Source organism: Lytechinus pictus, chromosome 16, assembly GCF_037042905.1.
Source record: "Lytechinus pictus isolate F3 Inbred chromosome 16, Lp3.0, whole genome shotgun sequence".
NCBI classification, from domain to species: Eukaryota; Metazoa; Echinodermata; class Echinoidea; order Temnopleuroida; family Toxopneustidae; genus Lytechinus; species Lytechinus pictus.
The window spans coordinates 21535858-21560852 of record NC_087260.1 but is presented as its reverse complement, the minus strand read 5'-3'; the positions used below and the strand labels follow the sequence as shown (position 1 = coordinate 21560852).

Genomic DNA, 24995 nt, shown 5'->3' with positions numbered 1-24995 from the left:
AAATTAACATTTAAAAAGATAAGGTGGTTCGCGAACCACGAGTATCGCCTGATCAGACATGCAAATTGTAATATTGATGTTTCGACCCAGTGTCATGTACATGTACGGTAGTGTTGCCCGTATTACCAGTATTGAAGGCGTTGGAATCATACATCACAAAATGACCCCAAACCCACGTGATGCAGTGGATATTACCTATATTATTTTGGTCACGGCCAAATTCAAAGGTTGGCCTACATCTTAGATTAAGCGCGGGAACGAAGCCACCGCGCAAGACAATTTTTGGATTTTAAAATGCAGAGTTCAACCAATTCATGCACTGTAATGGTAATTAAAGATGATTGTACGCATTACCAGTAGTATTTATCATTTGGTGATTAAAGAAACATAGTTTCCGTCTTGAAAAGTAGGGGGGGGGATAGAACAGACCACCCCCCTTTCCAAAAAGTAGGGGGTGATATATCCCCCCCCCCCCCCGGGATTTACGCCAGTGTGTTAAGAAGGGCCCGCTGGGAGAACGTTGTCAGAACTGAAGTGGCTACCCTGAATAAATACGACGATACTACATGTATTATTATTATAACATGTGGGATTCCATTGTTTAAACACATGTATTGTGGTTCAAACAAGAGGGTCCTTCATGTAATGGTCAAATCAGTGAAAATTGAAATGTTGTATAATTAAAGAAAAGAAGGAATGTTGAGTGACATCATCGACTCTATCATTTGCATATCACTGATTTTAGCACAGAACTGTTTTGTGAAAAAATAAGCGAAACTATATAATATAACTATCTTATTTTACATCTAATTTTGATGAAGTTTTCAGCGTTATTCTTGTTTGATTATCATCTTTCTTTTTTTTTTGGTGGGGGGGGGGGGGGATGGACTTAACCTTAACTATGGGAAAGTGCACTCAGGCACATTTTGGAATCATTGTCAAATTATATGAATCGAGAGTTAGGGGTAAATGTTAGTCAATTTTATTGTTAAAAAATTCATGTACATGTATGTTAGTAAACGTGAGTTGTACTTTCTTTACATGGTAATTACATAATATATATGTATGTATATATATATATATTCCATCAGGACCAAAATGCGCAAGGCCCGGGGGGGGGCAAGGTTTATCTGGGAGACAGAAAAGAAAGAAAAGGAAAATAAAAAACAGTAAATTTCTCAATTCACTAAAATATACAAATCAAATACCACTGAGCACACAGAAGAAATTAAAAGCAAATACACATATACCTATCATTTTTATCACTTTAATCAACAATTCGCACTGCCTGGGATATTGTTCAATGGTACCAGGACACGTAAGATGGATCTAGAGTAGAGACTGTACAAAATGAAAATACAAGCATACATTTACTATTTAGACTCTAATAAGGTAACTTAGGCCTAATGGTAATTTTATTTTCAAGCAGATGCTATAACTAAGTATAAGCATACATGTCAATGAAGCAAACGATAATATACATGTAGATTTACATGTAATCAGACCTAGATTATTCATGTTATTAATAATTGGAAATGAAAAGATTTTTTATTCAAACTCATTACATCTAACGTTAGATCTAGTAGTAGAAATTCTAGTACCAGTACCGGTACTACATGTAAGTGTAACTTGTTACAAATTTCAAGAGAAATAAAAAATAAAAATAAATATGTGAAACAGTATGTAAAAAAAAAATTCAACTTCATTTCTATATTTTTAGTAAAGGTTTACGAGCAGGAAAGATAGACCAACGGCCTTTCTGCAATGCTGGGGAATACCCAACTCCACAGAGCCAAGCCACTTCGTAAGGGACATGTCCGGCCGGAGACACGGGCCCGGCATGCACGGCCGGAGCCTACAAATACTCTCCGTAGCGGCACTCATTCACTCACTGTCATCGTCAACAAAACCCCACAAAACTCACCTGAATTCCGCCACAAACAAATATCACCACGTTTCAATCTAAAACTGGAAAAAACATACAATCACAAATCTTCGCAAAGAAAGATGAGAAGTTAAATGAATACTACAAAATTCAAAAAATAGGGTTAGAAAATAGAGTTGGAAGTGGAATCGCAGAGCGGTACCGAGCCGCTACAAGCGCCAACTAGCTAGTGTGCAGTGCACTTGCTTATCGATATCGATGCTTGGCCTGGCGGCGCAGGCCGGGGTACGGTGCGCCGGCCAATTCGTTGGGAGGGCCACGTACAGCTTGCGCTCGCAAATGTTCAGCGTAAGGGGGCGCTATTCCACTTGTTAAAATGGACCATTGAAATATTCATTGGCCGTGTGCCTCTCGCTCAGACATGCTGCCCGCGTTTAGCTCACGACTTCCCGCGGTCGCTACACGTACACCCGCGACGAAGTGTCAAGTTTACCGAGAGCGGCACTGTAGTATATGTAAATATGTAAATATGATATATTTTAAGATATACTAGGTTAGGTCAGTGATTGGCTCAGTGAATCCTCGAGTAGGCTGGCGGTATGTTGGGCAAGCCAGGTATCAAAGGTCGCAATGTAAAGCTTGTACATATTGGACTGACTAGGTCTTAGATGAGATATGATATATTAAGATATTGAGGTATATATCCATGTATCAGCTCAGATGATGATTTAATACCATAATTCTTGAATTAGTGTTTTCTTTAAAGTAGTGTTAATTATTTTTCAGGCTAAAAGTAATGAAATTTAGTTTTATTTTCATAATTAATGTCCAGTAACTAGCGATAACGATGTACTCAAGAATGAATGAACCATTTGTATAACTTTGAGTAGGTGCAGTTCTTATTTGAAAATGTTTAGGATAGGTTAAAGGTAATCTCAAAGCTGAAGTCTGCTAGTAAATGATTGCAATATTTGGTAAAATATTGAAGTAGGGTTATCAAAATGTTTTGGTCAAAGATTTCAGTTAGAATGTAGACAACTAAACATGTACACTATTCAATGTATATATATATAAACTCTTGCAATAAATACATCTAGCTTGTATTAGTCCCCAGGAGGGGATGTAAAGTCATAAGTATCATTTAGCTCTCCATGAGGGAGAGTGTACAATATTTTCTTTTCATAACAACATTAAGGAAATATTGTAGGTGCATGCAAATGCCGTATCTTAAAATCGATTTTAGCCTACCCATTGACATTCATTATTTTGGAGGAATGATGCCAATGGCATTAAAAACGTATTCTTTCAAAGTAAGGGCGTCTTGATTCCTCTTAGTTTTTGTAAACATACACTATAATGTCGAAATGCAATACATGTACGTGTAGTCCATGTGTCATCCGATTAATCGTTTTTGGGTAAGATTTGATCATCCAGTAAATTAGTAATGCTCTGGACGTGACTGTATAATTGCAAGTAAACCTTTTTTTTCAATTTCTTGACATTCATATCAGCTTTTGTTCTAGAGTTTTTTGTGATCTTACAGCATTAAGAGGTCACTGCAGTTATAAATAACCTTTCTTGTATATTCCCATTACCATGATGTAAATAAAGCTTGCTATAATAGCAATCATACTAGAAATGGAAGACTTAATAAATTTGTTTTGTGTGTGTCTGTTTCAGCTCCAGATATAACAGCTCAGCAATACATGTATCTTCCTTCCAATGGATTTTTTTTGGGGGGGGATGGGGTGATTGGGACGTCATGTGGGTGAAATCACCCTTTGTCCTCGATGAATTTTCCATTTAAGAAATATGAAACTCTTGTGACTAATTGTATTTAAAAAAAATATAAAAAAACAGATCAATGGAATTTTGAGAAAAAGTGAATGAATAATACAGTTAGGAGCATTTAAAGGGGAATCCAGCCTTGGCCATAAAATGTTGTGTATGGAAGAAGAAAAATAAATTAAACAGAATGGTGAAAGTTTGAAAGAAATCAGACAAGCAATAAGAAAGTTATAGCTGCTTTAAAATTAAGATCACTAATAGTAATGTAGATTTCAAATTGGCAACTGGGTAAGTAAATTATCATGACGAGGGGCAAGGACAACTTTCCCATAGGCCATGTACTTTATTATCAGGGATTTGTGGTTTTCTCCTAAGTACCCATTCCCCTGGGGCAGTAATCTAAATATAACCCAGGTAGTATATTGTTTAAGGTCCTCATGAATGAAAAATATAATTTGAAATAAAAATTTTGGGAAAAATGACATTTTAGCCATAATATGTATTGGAGTACATGGAAGAGTAGTCTTTGCCTTACATCACTATGACATCCCATATGCGGCAAATTTGAAGTCTCCATGAGTATAGTGATTACCAATATTTACAACTTTTAAAAATTCATAACTTTCTTGTTGTTTGTCCAATATTGTTCAAACTTTCACCAATCAACTTGTCTGATTTGTCTTTTTCTTATAAAAACAAGTTTTTATTTGGGTTGGATTCCCCTTTAAATGTTGAGACCACTAATACATGTACAGTTGTACTTAGAGTATCCTCCCATTGGCAATGTGACCAAGATCCGTGATATCACACATGGACACCTTCCAGTTACTTTTGAACATATTTCACTTAAATTGTCTCTTTTATCTATCTAGCAGTAGATCAGGCTTGGGAAGCGTTTCATCAACATTTTTTGTCTGACAAGATGTCGGGCCTGATGACAACTTTCCTTGACTTTGACTGAAAAGCACAGTTCCTCACGGTAACTGTCAGATAAAACAGGACTTTCATGTATCGCTCCCCAGGAATGTAATACAGGTTTCATGTAATGACTGTATATCTTGAATGTATTCATTTTTACTATCGTTAGAATGAGGAAAAGGAGACGTTTCAGGGTATAATATCAATATCAGTGACCAAAGGGAGAACTGATCATGTGTGGCATCACACATCTTAAAAGTTGCATTGCCAATTGGAGGATCTCCCATAGTTTTAGTGATTACAACATTCAAACCACAGTATACAAATGATTCACAGATGTGAGTGCATCGGTAGGTTTTGTGAGCATTAGGTAACTATGGAACGGTCAAACCCACGAGGTGCAGTCGAGTGGATTTAGACTAGTTTCCATAGTTACCGCATGCTCACTAGTCCTATCGATGCACAAACAAACCTGTGTATCATTTGTTTTATACATGTAGAATAGTGGAATTTTTTGGCTCAAAATAATTTTTTTTTACAACCATGCATAAGAAGATGATGTTGAAGAGGTTCATTGTGGTGAAGGATTGAGTAGAAGAATAACCAGTTGTCTCACGATCTATCAAACGTAGTTATGCATAAGTAATTACCGATGCATGGCTGGCCATGCATCGGTAATTACTTATGCATGATAACCATTCTACATGTATAAAACATTCTTATACTGTTTGTTCAGATCATATTCTTTGATTTCGATGTTAACTTGTTGCAAGGGTTTATTGAAGTTTGATAAATGGAAGTCTTGACTTGTTTGAACTGGTAGGCCTATCCTTTCTCCTGATACAATGCAATAAGATATTAAGTGCTCTACAAATACCTGGGTTGTCATGGATTGGGTTCCTTTTAGAGAATACACAAACATAAATGCACATCCAAAGACTTTATCTAACATGCATATATTTAATGGTCATATGGTTATTTCAAAATTGTCAACATTATTAAAGATAACAATAAAGAGTACCTGGTACATACTTAAATTGAATAAAAACAGGGATTGGGATATAAACTGTACACATTATCAACATGTTAATTCAGTATACAAGGTCAATTTTTAAATTGGATAATATCATAACATGTGTAATGTTTAAAATAACCAGCATATTGAATACATTGTATATCATCATGTTACAAGATGTTACAAAATACATTTATATCATTGTATAGATACTAGTTTAATAAATCATAGAAAGAAATGTTAATAGGGAGGGGGGGGGGGGGTAGAGGGAAGAAAGGAATGAAGGCAAAGGAATTAAAAGAAGTGCATCATTTAGATTTTTTGTCTTTACAATTCCCCCCAAAAATGGCCAGCCAACAACAAAATTCAACTCGTATTTGATTTAAAAAGTGTAGCTTGAATTATAGAAATTCAATGAAATATTTGCACACATGATAAAATAATGTGTAGGGCACCACATGAAAATTATCACCAAATATTGAAAAAAATTAATATTGAAAATTATTAATATTAAATATTATTATAAAGCTCAACATTCGTTTTGCAGAGTGGAAGTACTTACATGAATTTCACAAACGCAATAGGCCTGTATAGGATTCCATATTACAACATCAAAAAGATCCTCAAAAATGAACCCCATACATTTATATAGTACATTGTAAAACACTTTTGAGTCGGGATAAAAGAAAAGTGAAATAAAAGCATTATAATCACATTATAGCCCTAATCAACATTAAATATACAATGAGCAATAATGTTATTGTTTCATAAGGCAGTCACACCTAAACACACCTTTAGCCAGCCTATGCTGGGCCCCGTCTTACAAAGAGTTACGATTGATCCGATCAATCGTAACTGCATGAAAATCCATCATTGTTTTTTCTACAGGAAATTTGCACAATGTCCTTTGTAAACAAAGAGAAGCATGCAAAATTTTCAAGAAAACAATGAATGTATGAATATACAACATACATGTATGTAGGAAATATTTCAAATGAACATGCATTTTAGATGTTGACATTGCTGGCCTTCCTTAGTTGTGGCTGATCGGATCAACCGCAACTCTTTGTTAGATGGCGCCCTGAATGTTTTAGCCAGCCTATGCTGATATACATAGGTTATAACAAGCCTGTTCATCAATCGTGGCATCTCCTCTGGTGGTCGTACACTATCCATGACATTGGTATCAAGAATTGCCTATGTTAACAACACAAAACGATCACATCATATCAAGAATTTGAACTCTTGTTATTTTATGTGTTAACAAAATGCACTTCTCAATACAAGAAATGTAATGCTTGATATCAAGAAATAGCATTAAACAAAGGAGAATATGGCTTGCCATACGAACACGTATGCTAAAGTATGTATGGCAAGCCACTTCAGCCATTCACTGGCTACAAGGTTTAGGTGTGAGAGCCCCTAACATATTTTTGTTTAAATTACAATGGAGTGAATTTCAGACTGGAGAAAGTATACTTGGAAGAACAAGTTTTTTTTTTCATCATTTGGCAATACATTTATAGCTAATTTTTTTCGTTGTTTCAAGGTTTCAATGAAAATTTTTGTTGTTTCAAACATTTGTGCAAGGTGCAAATTGTGATCTGTATGTTGATTAAGTTTTTATCTCTGAAAGCACAATCTTATTTGCACAATTTTTTTATACATTTACATGAAACACATGACAAATTAAAATACTTGCTAATGTTCTGCGTGGAAATGGTGCTTTCCTTACGGTGTCTTTACAGTACATCACATGGTCTATTAATGGTTAATGATATATATTTTTGCAACAAAGCTACATGTATGCAGCATTAAAAAAATACCAATTTTTTCAGCCAATTTATCAATAAAAGAAACATTAAAGGTGTTCATATCAAAATCAAATATTAATGGAGTATTTGTAAATACATGTACATTCTATGGCTATAAATTGGTCTATTGGTAATTAATTTATAGTGATGTTGCTAATGAATAGCTGAATGAATATATTAAAAGTGAAAGAATACAAATCAATTACATAATCCAATCTGATCTATATGTATAACTTCTGAATACTGACTCATTTTAAAGCTTTGCTATATATCTATATTGAATACATATTCCATTAATAAATGTCCCATGCTTGACACAAAAAGGCATCAAACTTTGTATTATCAGAACAAAATACCACATTATTTGTGGGTTTGTTTCATACAGGTGGTCAATCCTGAAAGTGTATTATTAGATTGCCAAAAGTTAAATATTGTTGCGATGGCATCAAACATCTATCAAGTTATAATATTCAAATACTGACTCGTTTTAAAGCTATTCTATCATTTTAATCTTGAATACATTTTGCAATGGATGGCGTAGTGATTCAGATTACATGTACTTGTCAATTCACCCATTTTGATAAACTATTTTTAAAACAAAGTTTTACAGTGTTCTTTAATGCACAAATGCATACATCATCATTATACTGTTACATAGGTCTATATCATACATGTTCATGGATAATAAAGTTAAAAGTAGCTACAGCTTTGTATATTAGTGTACTACATTGTACATAACATTATAATTCATATCAAAGAATGATCATTGAATATAAGATCCAATCTTGAAAGTACCTTAATGTATCAAAGTTAGTAGGTACATGTATAACAGGGTTGGAATAATTTTTTATGGGCTATCTTTTTCTTGACATTGGGGTGATGGCAGAATTTTGTGGACCACTTATTTCATTTTAAGGGCTATTTTTTGGGGGCAACAAGTAATTATGCAGTAGACCTTGAATGCAAATACCATTCTGCCATTATCTTGAATATTGTTTGTGACAGATCTTGGGGCGACTCAAAAAAGAATGGTCGCCCCAAAGCATACTTTTTGGGGAAATTTAGGGGCTAGTTGGGCTCTCATGAGGACGAAATCGCCTGTCGCCCTCTGCCTGATGTATATACATGAAAGAAAGTTGAAAACTCATTCATTGGGATGAATTAACAACACAAATTCGACATTCTTCTTCCTTATCAAAACCAAATGATTGCTACAAATTCTAGAATGAGTCATAAATTGATGATTTTACCTACCTGTATGTATTTCTTAGGCCAATATAAAATCATTCTGTATCGATAGTGGTGAAACGAGTAAATACGTTTCAGAAAGTTAACATCGTTTGGGGTCTGTTACACAAAGCTTAGCTATTGATTGTAAAGTTGAGTTTTTTACAATTAATAGCATTGATTACTGTGTGCAATCAGTTCTAAAAATCAGCCTTAAGATCAATCACTAGGCTTTGTGTAACGTGCTCCTGATCATTGGCTTATATAGTTTACTATATATTGAAGTCAGTTTTCACAAATGGTCACTGCATAATAAAAATCTGTGCATAAAGCACAGGGGTCAAACCCAGTAATAAGATCTGCAAGGGAGTGGGGGTCAAATCACAACATAATATGCATTGATTACTTCTTAATTTTCCAATCTCAAAACACAAATAAATATCTTCTAATGTATAACAACTCTAAATACTGATCAAGACAAGCTAGTAATTTTCCTATAGCCAATGATATCATACACTCGTAGAAAGCCTGTACACAAATAAATAATTGCATTATACAAAGCAAAAATATATTACATGTTTTACATCATACCAATGCAAATAGGTTACATTTTTACATACATGTATTGTGCTAGTAGCATTATTGTAGTACTATATAGAGCATAGAATTTTGTACACAAACATTTCCAAACTAAAGTAAATTCTATGCTTGATAAAACTCTATTTATATTCACTACACACATCTATGACCTTGTTATGTGTTTATTACATGCGTTGATTTTTAATACCATTTAAACAATGAATATAGCATTTTCATAGAATTAAGCCTCGGAAATGGATTTTAGGAACCCAACTGAATACTTGATACATTGTAAAGTATTTTTACTGTTTTATATGCATATTTTTATGAATTGATATATGAATGTATTTTATAAATGAAATAATAAACCTTCTCGATGAAAGTTTTTCTTCTGCCAATCACGCATACCACTGATAAATGTTATCCTCATCATTTGTATCAATAATGGAAGAAATTTATCAATTTTCAAAAAGAGAACTCATTATAAAATGAGAAAGCAAACAAGTTGGAGTTATTTTAATAAGCAATGTGCATAATTATTCATGACCGAATCTAAGTGTCGAGGCAATGCAAACACAAACGCGAGTGAGGTTTCCTTAAATTTGTGCGAATTTACTCTGACGCTATCATTGCTCCTCCTAGGGGATATGCACAAGCGTTGCATGAAGCGCCATCAATAAATCAGTTCTGAGCAGCTTTTAAGTACTGTACTTTATAATTATCATACCAATATAAGTCCAATGAAATCATTCACAGTACATTTGAAAATAATATTATAGCCTTTTTCTTTATGCTCGCGTCCCATGCTTTGCAGATAAGGTACTGCATGCACTTTTCGATTGTGTTTTTTGGGGGTACTCCTACAACTACAAATTTATTTGGCAAAGGTTTGCATGTACCAAAAAAAGTCCTCAACCTGTTAAAGAGAAATTCCAGTAGCTGATTTCATGAGAAAGTCTGTAAAACCAGGCTTAATTGTCAGTATATCATCGAGGATTTAGATCTGGTACAGTTACATAAACTGAACTTTGTGAAATCTTGAAATCTACGCTGAAAAATGTTCAGACTGAACTTCCCCAACACAGATAAGCGCACGTGGGACAGTGTATAATTATTGCTTTGAGCGTCGGGCCCGACGCTCTACCCGAATCCTGTGCTTATTTGCTGATTTCTCAGCAATTACACAATTTCTTCCAGAATCCTTTGGCACATGCGTTTTATTTATACAAACAGACACTTTGGTGGTCATTTCATTGGATTCTGTACGAACTCATTTTGATATCGTTACCAAAACTAGCATTTACCTTTAAATTTATCTATTTGTATTATACTACCAACAGACAACAGTACTATAAAAACTTTGTGTATTATTACCATGGAGATTTACAGATGTACATGTGCTTGTATAGCACTTCTACAATGACTGCTTTTTCAATCATAATAAAAAACACTTTAGTATTACAAAATCAGCATTATTTACAGGTGTTATAATGACAAATGATCCAAGTTTTTCAATCACAAAGAAATAAGTACTCTACCCTGTTTTAATGTTGATACGTATACTGTGTTAATTTGCATTTTTTTTTTCTTTTAAAGTATTCTAAAGTTTTTTTGGGTAAAGGGTTAATAATGTCAGTCATAATCAAGTATCTAACAATCAAATTCTACAAAATGGTAGTTCATGTTCAAGTAGTACTACAATATTTATACATGCATTTACTATATGTATAAAGCAGGTTCAGGGGGGACACATTACAATAATAGCAAAAAATAAAACATAAGGAAATTAAAGCACCAAAAGAATTATCACAATATTTACAAATGAATTAACTGCACAGTGAAGGAAAGACAGACATTCCCTTTGTTACAAACAAACAAAAATCCTCACAGTCCTTTTTTTTTAACTGTTGTGGACTATTTAGATTAAGAATATAAAATGCATAGAGGGAAAAATGTTGTCAAAAGCACAGATAAAATCAACTAACCTTAAAAATATATTTCACCAGGCCATGATTTTAACTTTTAGATTTGACTTTAAAATCTTACATGTATAAACAAACAATCCTGAGAATAATGAAATTTAGACAAATTAAGATTTTTGAAAATGCAGTATACTGTAGGGCAAGGGCAAGTATTGTATGAAAAAAAAAAAACAGTACTGACATTTTGCAAGTAGAATATGATAGTTAGTATGAATTTCCCATTTGGCTTTACACATATCACTTACATTTTTAAAATCAACATTTAATTTGGATACAAGCATAAATAATTTGTTATCAAATATTTCCATTCATGACAAAATTATTAAAAGATGAAAAATCTCTACCCTTTATATAAAAAAATCACATTTCATTATCATCAACTATGTTTTGTGAATGAATTCCGAAGGGCAATAGGAATTGAAGATGGATAAGCAATAGAAGCAAGTACATTATTTGTAAAGTTGTCTTTCTATTCTATCCACACAATAATGAAAACGATAGACTATGTTGCAGTTAATAGCAATTATCAACACATTATGTGACTCTATACCATTTGCATTAATATTGTTGTAGTTATAACATGAAAATACAAAGAGTTGTTGCTGAATACAAATAGATGATCAGACTTTGGTCTACACATAGCTATACATGAATGTCTCTCTTAATAATGACAGCAGAGAAATACTTGAAGCGGTCAAATACTAATTTGTCTACTGCCCACGGAACAACAGACCATTTGCATACACTACTCTCATTTTACAAGCATCATTTGATGCTCTGCACACATAGAAGTTACTGGAAGGGATCCACCTTGGGATCTACACTCTGTTTTTAGATAATGCTCTGTTCAGACACTGCATGGCAAACCTTTGTAATGTACCAATGCAACATTTGTGCATTCAGACATCATCCCGTGTGCTGTTAAAACCTTGCATCTTGAAGTTCAAACACTTTGAGAACAGGTCAGAAAAATCTGCATTTTAGAATTATGGCAAAGGTGGTAACCTCACATTGTCTGAAAACAGTCTCCTAATATCTGCAGAGAAATTTTTATCTAGAAAAAATGTGTTGCTACTAAGGTCACAACTCTAAAATAAAGCTTTTTCTGAGTTCTCCTCTGATTATCTAAATTTTCAGAAACAAGGTTTTAACAGCCAATCAGCTACATGTCTTTACAAACTCTCAAAGTGGCACAAACTTTCTTAAAATTGATGCACAATTCAAATAGCCAGTTGAGAAGAAATGCTCCTTTTTATCTGCAATTTTTTGGGTCATTTCACGGATGAATGGCTTTGCACACCTTGTGCGTTGCAACTTCCTTAGATGATTGGTCCATGATAATGGAAAGAAGAATTGTTCCCTTGTCTCCGCAAATTTGTTGGGATACTCATAGATCAAATGCTTTGTATACATGTACCAGGATTGTTGCGTTGACGGTGCCACGTCTGAACAATGCTTCAGAGTTCCGAGAGGCAGCTGGGAAGCTTAGATGTAGATGCCGAGGGTGCGATGGAAGTCTGTAAGGGCAGCGCACAGCTGACTGAACTTGGGTCTGTCCTGAGGCATGAGAGCCCAGCAACAGGCCATCAGGTTGAAGCTACAAAGGATAGGAAAAAAAATAAGGATGATATTTCATTGGTGAGATTAAACCTTTATTATACAATGGCCCGTATTCTGAACTCAGGTTTAAATCAAACCCTGGTTTAAAGTTGTAGTTTAACTATGGAAAGCCAGTTGTTACATAAACCTCTAACAGTAGAGGTTCGATATATCAGCTCATTTGACTCCCAAAACATTATTAACTGCCTGGAAAGGATAAGTATGACAGTTGTCTTCACCATTAAAGAATTAGTAAAGACCACAGTAAACATGAGAAGCAACCACCGTAAACAAAATTTTGAAACGTTTGGCTTCCCATAATTTTAGCACAGAGTTAGACCATGGACCATGGTCTAAGTTAAACCTGACCAGAATATGGGCCAGTGAGTCCAACTCTAGTCTCTGTGACAGTCTGTCTATTGTTTGGAAGCTCTGACAATTATCAATGTTCCTAACCTTAAGAGGAGGATGGCCATTTGACATCCTGTTATTGATTTTTCTCACTGGTGAACAATACTAGAGTCAGTTCATTTGTCAACACTTTCGTCAAGAGCAAAATCACTACTTTTTAAGCATAAACTCCATAGAATGCTTTATAACAAATTTAACAAAATATGAGAAGTGAGAAATATGAAGATAAGGGGGGGGGGATATGCACTTCTACTCACTGTACTCACTGGGTGTGCCTTCCTGCCTGCAAAGCTAAGTACCAACATATTCAAAAACATTTCTATATGTTATGGCATTTTTTTTCTGATAGGAAGGAGGGTATACAACAACTCACTCTGGGCACAAGCTAAACTCCATTAGTAGCATTCTCTCTTGGGCCATTGACCCTCGGGAGAAGGATACTATTTGATGTTGCTATGGTGTTTTAGCCAAATCCTAAAGAATCATGATATATTTACATGACATCACACGCCTAGGAAGGCAATATCTATTTACTACTGAATGGCTGTGTTCATACTCACAGTTCATCAGGACAGCTCGGTGGCTGAGGCATGCGGTAACCGCTCTTCAAGAAAGTGGCCATCTCAAAGGGGTCAAGGTCCATGTACGGCGTCTGACCCAAGGTGACCAGCTCCCAAAGGGTCACTCCAAATGACCACTGTCAGGAGAGGAAAGATAGGTAAAGGAATGCATGGAGGAAGAGGAGGGAGAGATAATGGAAAAAGATGGGAGGAAGAATGTTACATGGCAATTCTATTAAGCGTAGTAGAATGCAATAGTTTTTGTGCTCTATCAATTCATCATTATAATCATTATCATTACAAAGTATGAACATCCGACCCCGCCCCCTATATGAGAGACCTACAATGACATTTCTTTGTGTCATAAACTTATTCATACTTTTTCAGTAAAAAGGCGTTACAACCGGTAACCGAGCATTTTTGTGGCCCGGTCAATTTCTGCTGAAAATCTGACCTTGCATGTCCTTGCATCAACTACAATGTACAGAACCACAAAAAAAGGTGGAAAGTGGATCACCCAGAATTTTTTTTCATTTCTGCTTAGAGGAGTTATTTCGCATCAAAGCTATCATGAACTTGTTTTTTGTTGGTAAAATTGAATTTCTCAAGTTTATGGTAGTTCTATTCAATATCAAGATCTCTTTAATACTTACCACATCACTAGCATGTGAAAATTTCTTATGAACTAAAGATTCTACAGCCATCCACTTAACGGGCCTGTTCTCATTATCTCCCAAACAATGATAGTCACTCGGAAAGAGATCTCTTGCCAAAGCATTGTCTGTGATCTTCAAGTTATAGTCCTCATCAATTCTAGAATAGAAGGGAAAAAAAAATAATCAACCATTAGCCCATTGTTGACCTCAAACCCAAATACCCTACTATGATAAAAAGAAGCAAGAGATATCTTAACCAAAATGAAGTTTATATTTTACAAATTGATTGCTTCTTCCATGCCAAATTTCATAAAAAAACATCCTGATATGTAATATTATACAATTACACCAAGGATTTGAAAAAGTATAGAGGGAATTATTTATCCACGGTTGCAATGGCATATTTTTGCCAGTCCAACCAAGGATGAAATATCCTCTCTACATTTTCACAATAAATGCCAGGTGGGTGTTTCAAAAAGCTGATCGTAAAATACGAATGACTTTACGCACGACTGGTGACCCTTTCTTGTGCTATGTGATATCCCTATGTAATTGATTTATGACCTAAGAACATATTCCAGTCGTGAGTAAAGTTGTTTGTAACTTTACGAGCAGCTTTATGACACTACCACCTGGTATGTTTGATTAATATCCTAATTTAAATAAGTTAGAATGATCATAGATCTTGATAATGTAGTCCTAGTTGATTAATCCCCAGTCTAGACCAAAATTTAGATCTACCGCTGAGCTTTCTACTCCATACGTTTACTAATCTCTCCTTCGTTCAGTGGAATCTGATTAGTGTCTGCGCTGTTGCATCATGAGACTTGCCCGGTGAAAACATCTTGCTTTCCAGTGTGCCCGGGAGATCATATGATATGTTATGTCAGTGATTGAATAGTGCACTATCACCGACGTTACACCATAGCACTGTTTTTGCTCAAGGGCATTTTGTTTTCACGGCATAGCTGGAATATGTTTGTTTGGTCACATGATGCTATTTGAACCAATTACTTTAATTCATGTCGGATATAATGCTAGTTATACCTCGGTCACATTTGCTCTACGGCGGCCTTACGGCGAGTCGAAAACAGTCGTTTTAATTTTTTTCTTTTGTACCAGCTACATATAGGTAGTTTGTATGAAAATGAATAAAACGGCTGTTTTAGACTCGCCGTACGGCCATCGTAGAGCAAATGTGACCGAGGTATTAATTGTGATGCTAATTCATTGTCAATAACACCCTCCTGCCTGACCAACAGGAACAGAAACTGATGTACCCTTAAATCCTTACACCTTTAAGTCAGCCCGGCAACAAATTCCTCCATCAATTATTATTCAAGATAAAACAGCGTTAGGTCTCTTATCGAAAATGCATAACTGCTTTACACACTGCAGTCTTTGCTAAAAGCAAAAGAAAGCCTTCAAGGACAAAGATAGGTTAACTTACACACAATTCCTAGTAGCGAGGTCTTTATGAACGAGTCTCTTTTTACCCAGGTACATCATACCATGTGTGATCTGAATGGCAAGGTGAACCAGATCCCGAGTTGATATTGCCTGTAATCAAACATGAAAGTAATTTTTGGTAACGATCTCAAAATAACATTTAGAACAGAATCCAATAAAGTGACCACTCAAGTATTTGCATACACAAACACAGAGTATTTTTTTTTCAAATCTAAGAATGAATGAAATCCTTTTGCATGCCCATGCAAAACAATTTTTCTTTAAATTCCTGAGAAAATCACATTTATGGAATTTATATCACATGACATATTGGGGAGCTGCTGGCATGCAACTTCATAAAATCAATAGTTTGAAAATCAAGAACTTGTTTATTATTTGGCGTATGTTTGACAAATTTTGATTAATGTGATTCTTTGGGTTTATGCTCTAATAAGACAAACAGAAGGGTGAACATCCCCTTTAAAAGGTGTTTCATGAAAGAACTTGTCGGACGTTTCGTCTGACAAATCCTGTTTTATCCGACAGTTTCCATAGTAACAGTGCCTCTCAGCCAATCAAAATGAAGGAAAGATGTCAGATCTGACAACTTGTCGGACAAAAATGTTGATGAAACACTCCCCTGGTTGTCTCCTGGGCCGATACGTCCATCCTTGGAACCTGCTTCAGGTTTCCAAGCTTCATACATATCATAGGACACCAAGATGGAAGGAGGGTTTGATTATAGGATCGATTAAAGGTTGGACTAAACCTTGAGAAATATTACCTGGTGTTTGTCTCCTGGGCCGATACGTCCATCCTTGAGAAACTGCTTCAGGTTTCCAAGCTTCATAAATGACTCCAGGATGAAGGGAGGATCGGAGAAACACACATGAAGCAACGGTAAGATGTTTTTATGACTTAGACCCTGCAGGAGACAGCTCTCTTTCACCAACAGGTGGCGCTGTTCCTCTGACGAATCATCTAGTGATAACAAGGAAAATCCAATATCCGAAACTTCAATATCAAATCAAAGGGTATCCTCATCAGATGTTTTAAGTACAGATTTTTTAATCTACAAGTAAATTCAGGTTGAGTAATATTTTGGTAGTTAAAAATAGAAAGAAATAATCACTGACTATTATCTCATTCACTCTATCCTTATAAATTTCTTTATGAAAATATCACTGATTGGTTAACAGTATATGTGTAAAGTAGATCTATTTTAGGTTAGTTTTGGTTAGATCTATTATGTACTGGGTTAATCTGAATAATAACATATGACCGGAGTAATAATAAATCTGTATATGCTTCGATACATACAACGTACAGTATGTCTTAAGCACGTTATATTGGCTCTTACAAATTAGTAAACACAATAAGTATCTACAGTGTAATATTGCTTCAAACTGGTTGAAACTATTTCAAACTGGCACATACCAGTTTTCACTAGTTACTGAACAGCATTGTTTATATAGATACACTCACCTGTTACTGTCTTGATGAAAACATCCTTTTCTGAGTCTCCTGCTGGACTGATTAAGACACCCTGGTGAACGCGACCGAATGTCCCTAAAACGAATCATTAGCAGGTACCAACTATCAGTGTCTCAATACATCTCAATTTAATTGAATCACGTTAATTCCAGTTATGTACAATTTACAAATTCCTTAACACCATTTTTGCAGACTGCTGATGGAGTTCAACAGATTTTCAGATTTTGCACAATATTCAGATCTCATGCTTGAACAAACCTCCAACTTGGAATGTCAATGACTTGATGTTATTTCATTTCATTTATTCAATATTTTCATTAAAAAACATATAACAATGTAGATATATACACACATATAAAGGAGTATAAAGAAAACATATAAAACAAATGATACAAATGTACAAATGAAAGTATTAGGAGAGGCAGAAAGGCAGAGCCTTATATTAAAAGCCAATCTCCATACAGATCAGAAGATTTAAAAATTGAATTGTTGATTAAAAGTAGCAAAGTAAAATTAATTGAAAATAGTACATTTAAATCAAACACCCATACATCAACATCAACACACATACACCATTCGTAATCAAACACCCGGAAAAAAAAAGACATACATTTCTTATTTAAAATATCAAACTGTTACATTTTAGAGGTACTTATGTAATAGTACAGATTTCATTTTTCTTTTAAAAGTATTCAGCGTTGGACTCTGTCTTATTGTAATTGGTAATTCATTCCAAATTAATGGACCTTTATAAAAAATTGTATTTTGGTAGGTTGAAGTTTTTGTTAAAGGAAAGTGAAAATTATTGGAATGCCTAGTTTGATATTCATGAATATTTCTGTTCAGTTGGAAATATGAAATAATAGATGTTGGCAATAATTTGTGGATACATAAATACATGAATATTGCACATTGGTATACATATATATCAGGCATTTTCAGAGTCTTTAGATTAAAGAATATAGGGCTGGTATGGGCAAGGTATTGGCTGTGATAAACAAGTCTTATAATTTTCTTTTGTAGCACACAAAGTCTATTAGTATTTTGCATACTAGAGCATGCCCATGTAAGAATACAGTAATACATATGTGGCAATATCAATGTGTTGTATAAGATCATTAGAGTTTCTTTAGGGAAAGATTTCAGTTTGTAAAATAAACCAATACGTTTGGATATTTTATTGCAGATGTGAATAGGAATACATGCATAGTGTGTTCTTCCTCAAGGGCATACAAGACATGTATATGACAATACATTCCAACCTTAAAAAAGGGAAGGCAACCCAGTTCAGATGGCTATTCAAGGAAATCGCGTTCATCGCCTTGGGTTAGGATAAATTACTGTTTCATTTGTATAAAAATAGTCATAATTTCATGTCATTTTTGATGAATTATTGTGAGCTGTGAGGTAGGCATTCACATGCGAGACGGAGATAAGTGTACATTTACGTACCTTCTTGCAAAACTTCACCAAGAGTGATTCTACTTCTCTCAATGGCATATGGAGCTAATTTCAATCTCAAGTCTTCTGCTTCTGCTAACGAAGGACAGATCTGATATTGAAGTGAGTTGTAACCTACAAAGATCAATTAAAAAATCAAATCAAATTTTTGGTCATAAGAGAAAAGCTCTCAACTATTAATGTACAGCTTTATGTAAAAATATGCTATACAAAAGACTTTATGCATAGCAGTCTTTCAAAGATGTGGAGCAGACTGCGACGCATTACCAGGATAATTATTCCCTGTAAACATACAAGAAGAGTTTAGATTAACTTTGATGTTCAAGTCTTTTCATAAAAATTGCTGGCTGCAACAACATGAATTTGGCTAAATTATCGAAAGCATTTATAGCATTTAGAATGATTGACACAGTCATTGATTACAAAAATTTGGCAAACTCGAGTAAACTACTTCCAATTTAAGGTAATGTAAGGCAAGCAAAGAACAATAGAAAATTTGGCATGTCATGATCGATTGAAATTGACACTGGTCAGACTCTGAATGGATGCCTGGAACTTACCATTTCCATTGGAAAGTCCGTTGACCTTTGGCTCCTGTATCTTGGGGAAATTGGGGTGCTCCGGTTGCCTGCCTCCGTTTATCAATCCAGTACTACTCGCGTCACTACTGTTATGACATTAAAAAACAAAGAACAATATTAAAATCAAGCATTGCTGAATCTTGTATGCAGTAAGAATTAGAATCCAATACATAATACATGTACAACTCCTTGGGACCATTTCACAAAGAAGTGTGACTAGAGCTGCCCTTGAATTCCAGTTGAGTGTGGTATAAAAGGTATATGACTGCAATGGTCAAATCATACTAATAGGATGACTAGTAATTGTCCTCCTCCTCACAATCATCACACCCCCCACCACCAGCACTACTACTTTTCCTGCTGCTGCTGCTACTATTACTACTACTACTGCTACTACTACTAATACTACTACTACTACTACTACTACTACTATTACTCCCGCCACCACTACCACTACTGCTGCAGCTACTACTGCTGCTACTACTACTACTACTGCTGCTGCTGCTGCTGCTACTACTACTACTACTACTATTACTACTACTTCTACCACCACTTCTATCACTCCCACTACTACTACTACTACTACTTGACTAACCTTGCTGGATCAGATGATCTCATTGTTTTGACGTGGATGAGTGCTACCACCAACACAAACAGCATGATGATACCGCAGACCACTCCTACTGCTATGTAGAACACACTGGTTGATGTTACAGCTTTCACTTTAGACTCGGCTGTGAAAACAAATAGAATATTAATTGATAACTGTCAGTGTGATATCTTGTTTTTGATAATAATAACCAAGGTGATAATGACGATGATGAAATGACAAAAAAATATTAATAATAACGAAAATACTTGAACTAAAAATAATAATAATGAGAGCGAAGATGGCTCAGTCGGTAAAGCGTCTGCCCGTCGAACCAAAGATCGTGGGTTCGAGTCCACCCCGGGCGGATGACTGAAGCCAGTGCGTTGTGTGTAAACATCTCTCCCCTGTTTCATAGATGAGGGCTATGTTACAGTGGAAAACACTCCGTCCCTTGGATAGGACATTAAATGGAGGACCCGTGTAGAAGAGAATCACCACCTTTGCACGTTAAGAACCCACTGCACTATTCGAATAAGAGTAGGGGGAAACCCCGGTGTAGTGGCCCACCTGTATTCCCCAACCAGTTATCGGGAGGAGAGACCTGCGGGTCACAGTTCCGTGTGCGCGCCCTTCTTGGTGACCCAGATTGGCTGGCTCCTCCAATGCGCCTTTGAATGTCTTTGACAGATATATGGCACTATACAAATGCTGTGTATCATCATCATAATGATAATGATGATGATGATAATAATAAACTTGGTGCTTTTTGTTAGAGCAAACTTATTCAAGAAAAAATATGGACTTGATCCTGTTTAGAGGAATAATAATAATAATAATAGTAATAATAATAATAATAATAGTTATAATAATAATTATAATAAAAAAAATAATAATAGAATAATAACAATAGCTACAACAACAATGATAATGATGCTGCTGATGATAACAATAAAAAAATTGTAATAAAAACAACAATAATAATGATAATAAAAATGATGACCAGAACGAAAAAAACAGTGATGATGATGATGGTGATAATGATGGTGATGATGGTGATGATTTTTATGAGGAGGATGATGACGATGATGGTGATAATAACAGACAACAGACAAATTGAAAACATTATGCTTCTGGAAACCATCTCCAGTAGACTGAGGCATGAATATGGCTGTGACTTTAGACTGTCTACCTCGTTTGAGTTAAAATTTTGACTATAGCACTAATACTTACTGACTAGATGTGAGTTGTTAGTCATTGGTCTGTGGTCCTCTCTCTCAATAGGATCTCTGGGTCGAATTGGAACACTTCCTGGAACTGATCAAGTAAAAATGAAAGACTTCATTACTTCACATCATATCTTAAATGATGATTGTTTAAAACATACAGAATATTGCTAATTATTTCTAGTTTTATTCTAATTGATACCAGCCATTAAAGGTGAATAATATAGTTGCAACAAACAATTATTTCATGAGCCATATTATCATAGATCTAGATCTGGTACATTAACGTAAACATATTTTTATAAAATCATCCAATCTTAGCTGAAAACTGATAATTCTGATTATCACTTACACAGAAAAGCATATGCAGGACAGTGTATTAGTATTTTTTGCAAACAGACCTGACATTTTATGGAATTCTGTGCTTATTTTGCTTATTTCTCAGTTTTTCTTCCAGCACCATTTGCCAAATATTTTAATACAAATACTTGGGTAGTCATTTTATTATATTCTGTTCGAAATCATTTTGAGATCGTTACTACAACTGGCATTTGTCTTTAATCAGTGAATATAAATGATTTTGAATGAATAAAAATTGCTACGTGTACCAATAACCTATTCATTAACCTTGAATCCTCATTATAATTTTGAATGTTGATTAAAAAACAAACCTAAGATAGTTTTCTTTATTTATGTGCTTTTCCCTATCTACTTTGAGGGGAACAAACACAAATCCCATTCTTATATTCGTAATGAATGTGGGCCATCTTTTGCCATTAACATACATGTAGTAACAGATTCATTTGATCAATAAAACTCCAAAATTATACAGAGTAAAAAAGATATGGTGCAACATAATATTCATGCTTATGTGATAATATAAAAAAACTTTTTTAGAGGTCATTGCTTGTTACAATTGCAGGGGTGTGAGGGGTCACAAATAAAAAGATCTGAAAAAAGCTGAAGAGTGTTGAAAAAGTCTGAAATAGAAAAAGCTCCCATACTTTTTGTACAGAGGAAGGCCAAAAATAAGCTGAAAATAGAAACAAAAAATCTGAAATCAGATAAAAATCTGAACTCTCACACCCCTGCAATTGACAAGTGAAATATCAGTGGACAGAATAAATAAGTGGTTGAATTTATAGCATTAATAGGCAAATCTTATGTGCTTGTTCTTAAAGCAGAAGATAAGGACACCTACTTCAAAAGAAACCAAAAAAGAACAGTAATAGAACAGAAGAGAGAGAGGGAGGAGATGGAGGAAGACAGATAGAAAAAGAGAGAAAGGGAGAGATAGAAAGAGAGGGGGGAGGGTTTGGGTAGGAGGAATAAAGATAGTGGGTCAAGAACTACTAATAGTAAGAATGCAAGCCAATACCACCGACATGAGTAACTTATACATGTCGCCAACAATAGTAACCATGGAAACAGAGCAAACATGTAACCCATCCCCTCTGAATCACTGGCTTTAAAGCTTTAAACTCTAACTCCTCCAAACACTGAGAATATTTTCTATCTATCAATACTCACTTCCTTGGCACAATTTGGTTCTAATGGTATTGAGTGTGGTGATATTGCTGGCTGAGTACAACGTAAGGTTGACTTGAAGTTCGATGATTGCTTCGCCTCCTTCATGGCCTGTGCATTCTAGTTGCATCTCAAACACTGTGTGGTTTGGAAAAGAAAAATTATATTTATTTTTAAATGAATACAAATGGCTAGATAACTCTAACTGGATCACAAAAATCAAAGAAAAGAAGAGCGCTTGATACATGTGGATTTCTCTGCAATATGCATTTTTGCATTGCACAGAATTCAGTAAACACATGCACCAACATAGCCCACTGGTTACGATTCTTTTACACTCTATCAAACAATTACGGTACAATTACAAATGCTGTTAGATTTACATTATAGCACACTGGTCCAGTTGCATCATACCAAAATATCAAAACAATAACATTAACAAGTAATGTTAGCAGGAAAGATGAAGGGCTGTTTTCTGATTTTAAGTAAACCTAGGTTTAACCCCAGTTGTCTACACTATAATTTTAAACCACAATTCTATTTTCTATGGAATGCTGGGCTTTACAATATTTCTTCCACATTCACTGCAATATAAATGAATTAATCAAATTTTGTAATATTTTTGGATTTTCCTATTCTTCCCATTTTTTTCATGTCACAATATTTTTACAACTTTTTGTGGCATATGAATAGTTTAGTTGGTGAATGAATTGACAACTGGCACTCCATAAAGTGTGGTCTCTAAGTTAATCCAGGTTTGACTTAACCATTGCTATCAGAATATCACCCGAAGACTATTCACTTTTCTGGATTGAGAAATCAGTGATTTTTTTCTCAGGTACAAAAGATACATGTACTGTACGAAAGAGGGAGTTGTACAGGGGGCTTAAATTTCAATATTTTTAAAGGTAAGTCACCATTATAATAGGAGGGCCCGCTGGGAGAACAGTTTTCGGAACTGAAGTGGCTACCCTGGGTAAATATACCGCTATTATTATTATTATTATAGATGTTTCTGTTTTACAGGGGCATTCCATTTTTCAAGTTCAAGGAAAGCCAGAAGGAAAGGAGCACTGAGATCAATCCATGTGGCATCCAGGGGCCCGTTTCTCAACACATGGACAAGTTAGTCATATCTTTATCCACCAACCACGGAGTTAGTTCCAATCTTACTAAACCTGTTTCTCGAAAGGCTTCCTAACTAGAATACCTTGATATCGATACTATCGGTAAAAAGAGCAGACGAGACGTAGCCTTAGTCACAAAATAGCATAATTTTCAAAAAGAAAAATTTATTACAAAATTGCAAATATTATGATGAATTGGGAAATAAATCTTTTCAAAATAATAGCACAGGTGAATTATGCATCATACATATTTAGACCATGAAGACTGGAGCATTCAATTGCAGAGAAAATTAAATTATGAATAATTCATTTCATAAATAAAAAATAACTTGTGGACGTTGAGATGGGTACCCCCGGGAGACCCAATTTTAATAGTTTACGAAAGTAAACCATAACGGTTTTCTTAGTAAAATGATGATAATTATACGGACTTTTACGATTCCAAACGTCATCAAAATATAGTTTAACGAAACATTTTTAATCATTGATACCGAAAGATACGATATTGGACAAATTATATGCATAAATTAGAGATAGAATTCATCCAACTGTTAATAGGGGTCTGAAAACAACAAATATGAGTTCAGTTATGGATGGCCTGACGTGGTAGAATCTTTATCGATTAAATCATTTTACTATTTCAAAATTAATGGTTTTGTGGCGTGTACCAACAGTTTTTATAGAACTTTTCTTTGTATTACAATTATCATTGAATGCATTAACCCACTTGTTTTGTGATGTAATTTCAACCTCTATGATTGATTACGTAAGATTATAATTTTAAAATTTCTAGGCACTTTCGCATGTCATAATCTACCCACGTGATGCCACTACGTCATTAAGAAAGAAGATAAGACAGGTTCGGAGGTGTCATAAATATGTAGTGAGGTTGTTGTACCCGATCTTGGTAAAGAGGGCTTCGTGAAACGGTTAGCGGACAAGTAGCTCACTATCTCCGATTTAGTCAAGAAGTTAGACTTATGACGGTGTTGAGAAACGGGCCCCAGGGCCATTACCTACATGCATGTATGTAAGGCTTGTAAGCATTGGTGTACATGTACAGGTAGAAAAAAAAGGATATTTTTTTTTTACAAAAAAACAGTTCGA

The 24995-nt window shown here is 34.8% G+C and overlaps 1 protein-coding gene across 1 annotated transcript in view; it reads right to left on the bottom strand.

The window, feature by feature from the left end:
- Positions 1–7108: 7108 nt before the first annotated feature.
- LOC129279320 (tyrosine-protein kinase RYK-like) overlaps positions 7109–24995 on the bottom strand; it is a 22476-nt gene continuing 4589 nt past the window's right edge. Inside the window, exons 4-14 of the mRNA XM_054915409.2 lie at positions 22765–22899; positions 21242–21325; positions 20015–20153; positions 19399–19505; positions 18830–18952; positions 17369–17452; positions 16668–16864; positions 15885–15994; positions 14432–14591; positions 13779–13915; positions 7109–12805 (exon numbers count right to left, since the gene is read on the bottom strand). Coding sequence (XP_054771384.2) covers positions 12694–12805; positions 13779–13915; positions 14432–14591; positions 15885–15994; positions 16668–16864; positions 17369–17452; positions 18830–18952; positions 19399–19505; positions 20015–20153; positions 21242–21325; positions 22765–22899 — 1388 coding nt within the window. The 3' untranslated portion in view covers positions 7109–12693. The remainder of the gene's footprint in view (positions 12806–13778; positions 13916–14431; positions 14592–15884; positions 15995–16667; positions 16865–17368; positions 17453–18829; positions 18953–19398; positions 19506–20014; positions 20154–21241; positions 21326–22764; positions 22900–24995) is intronic.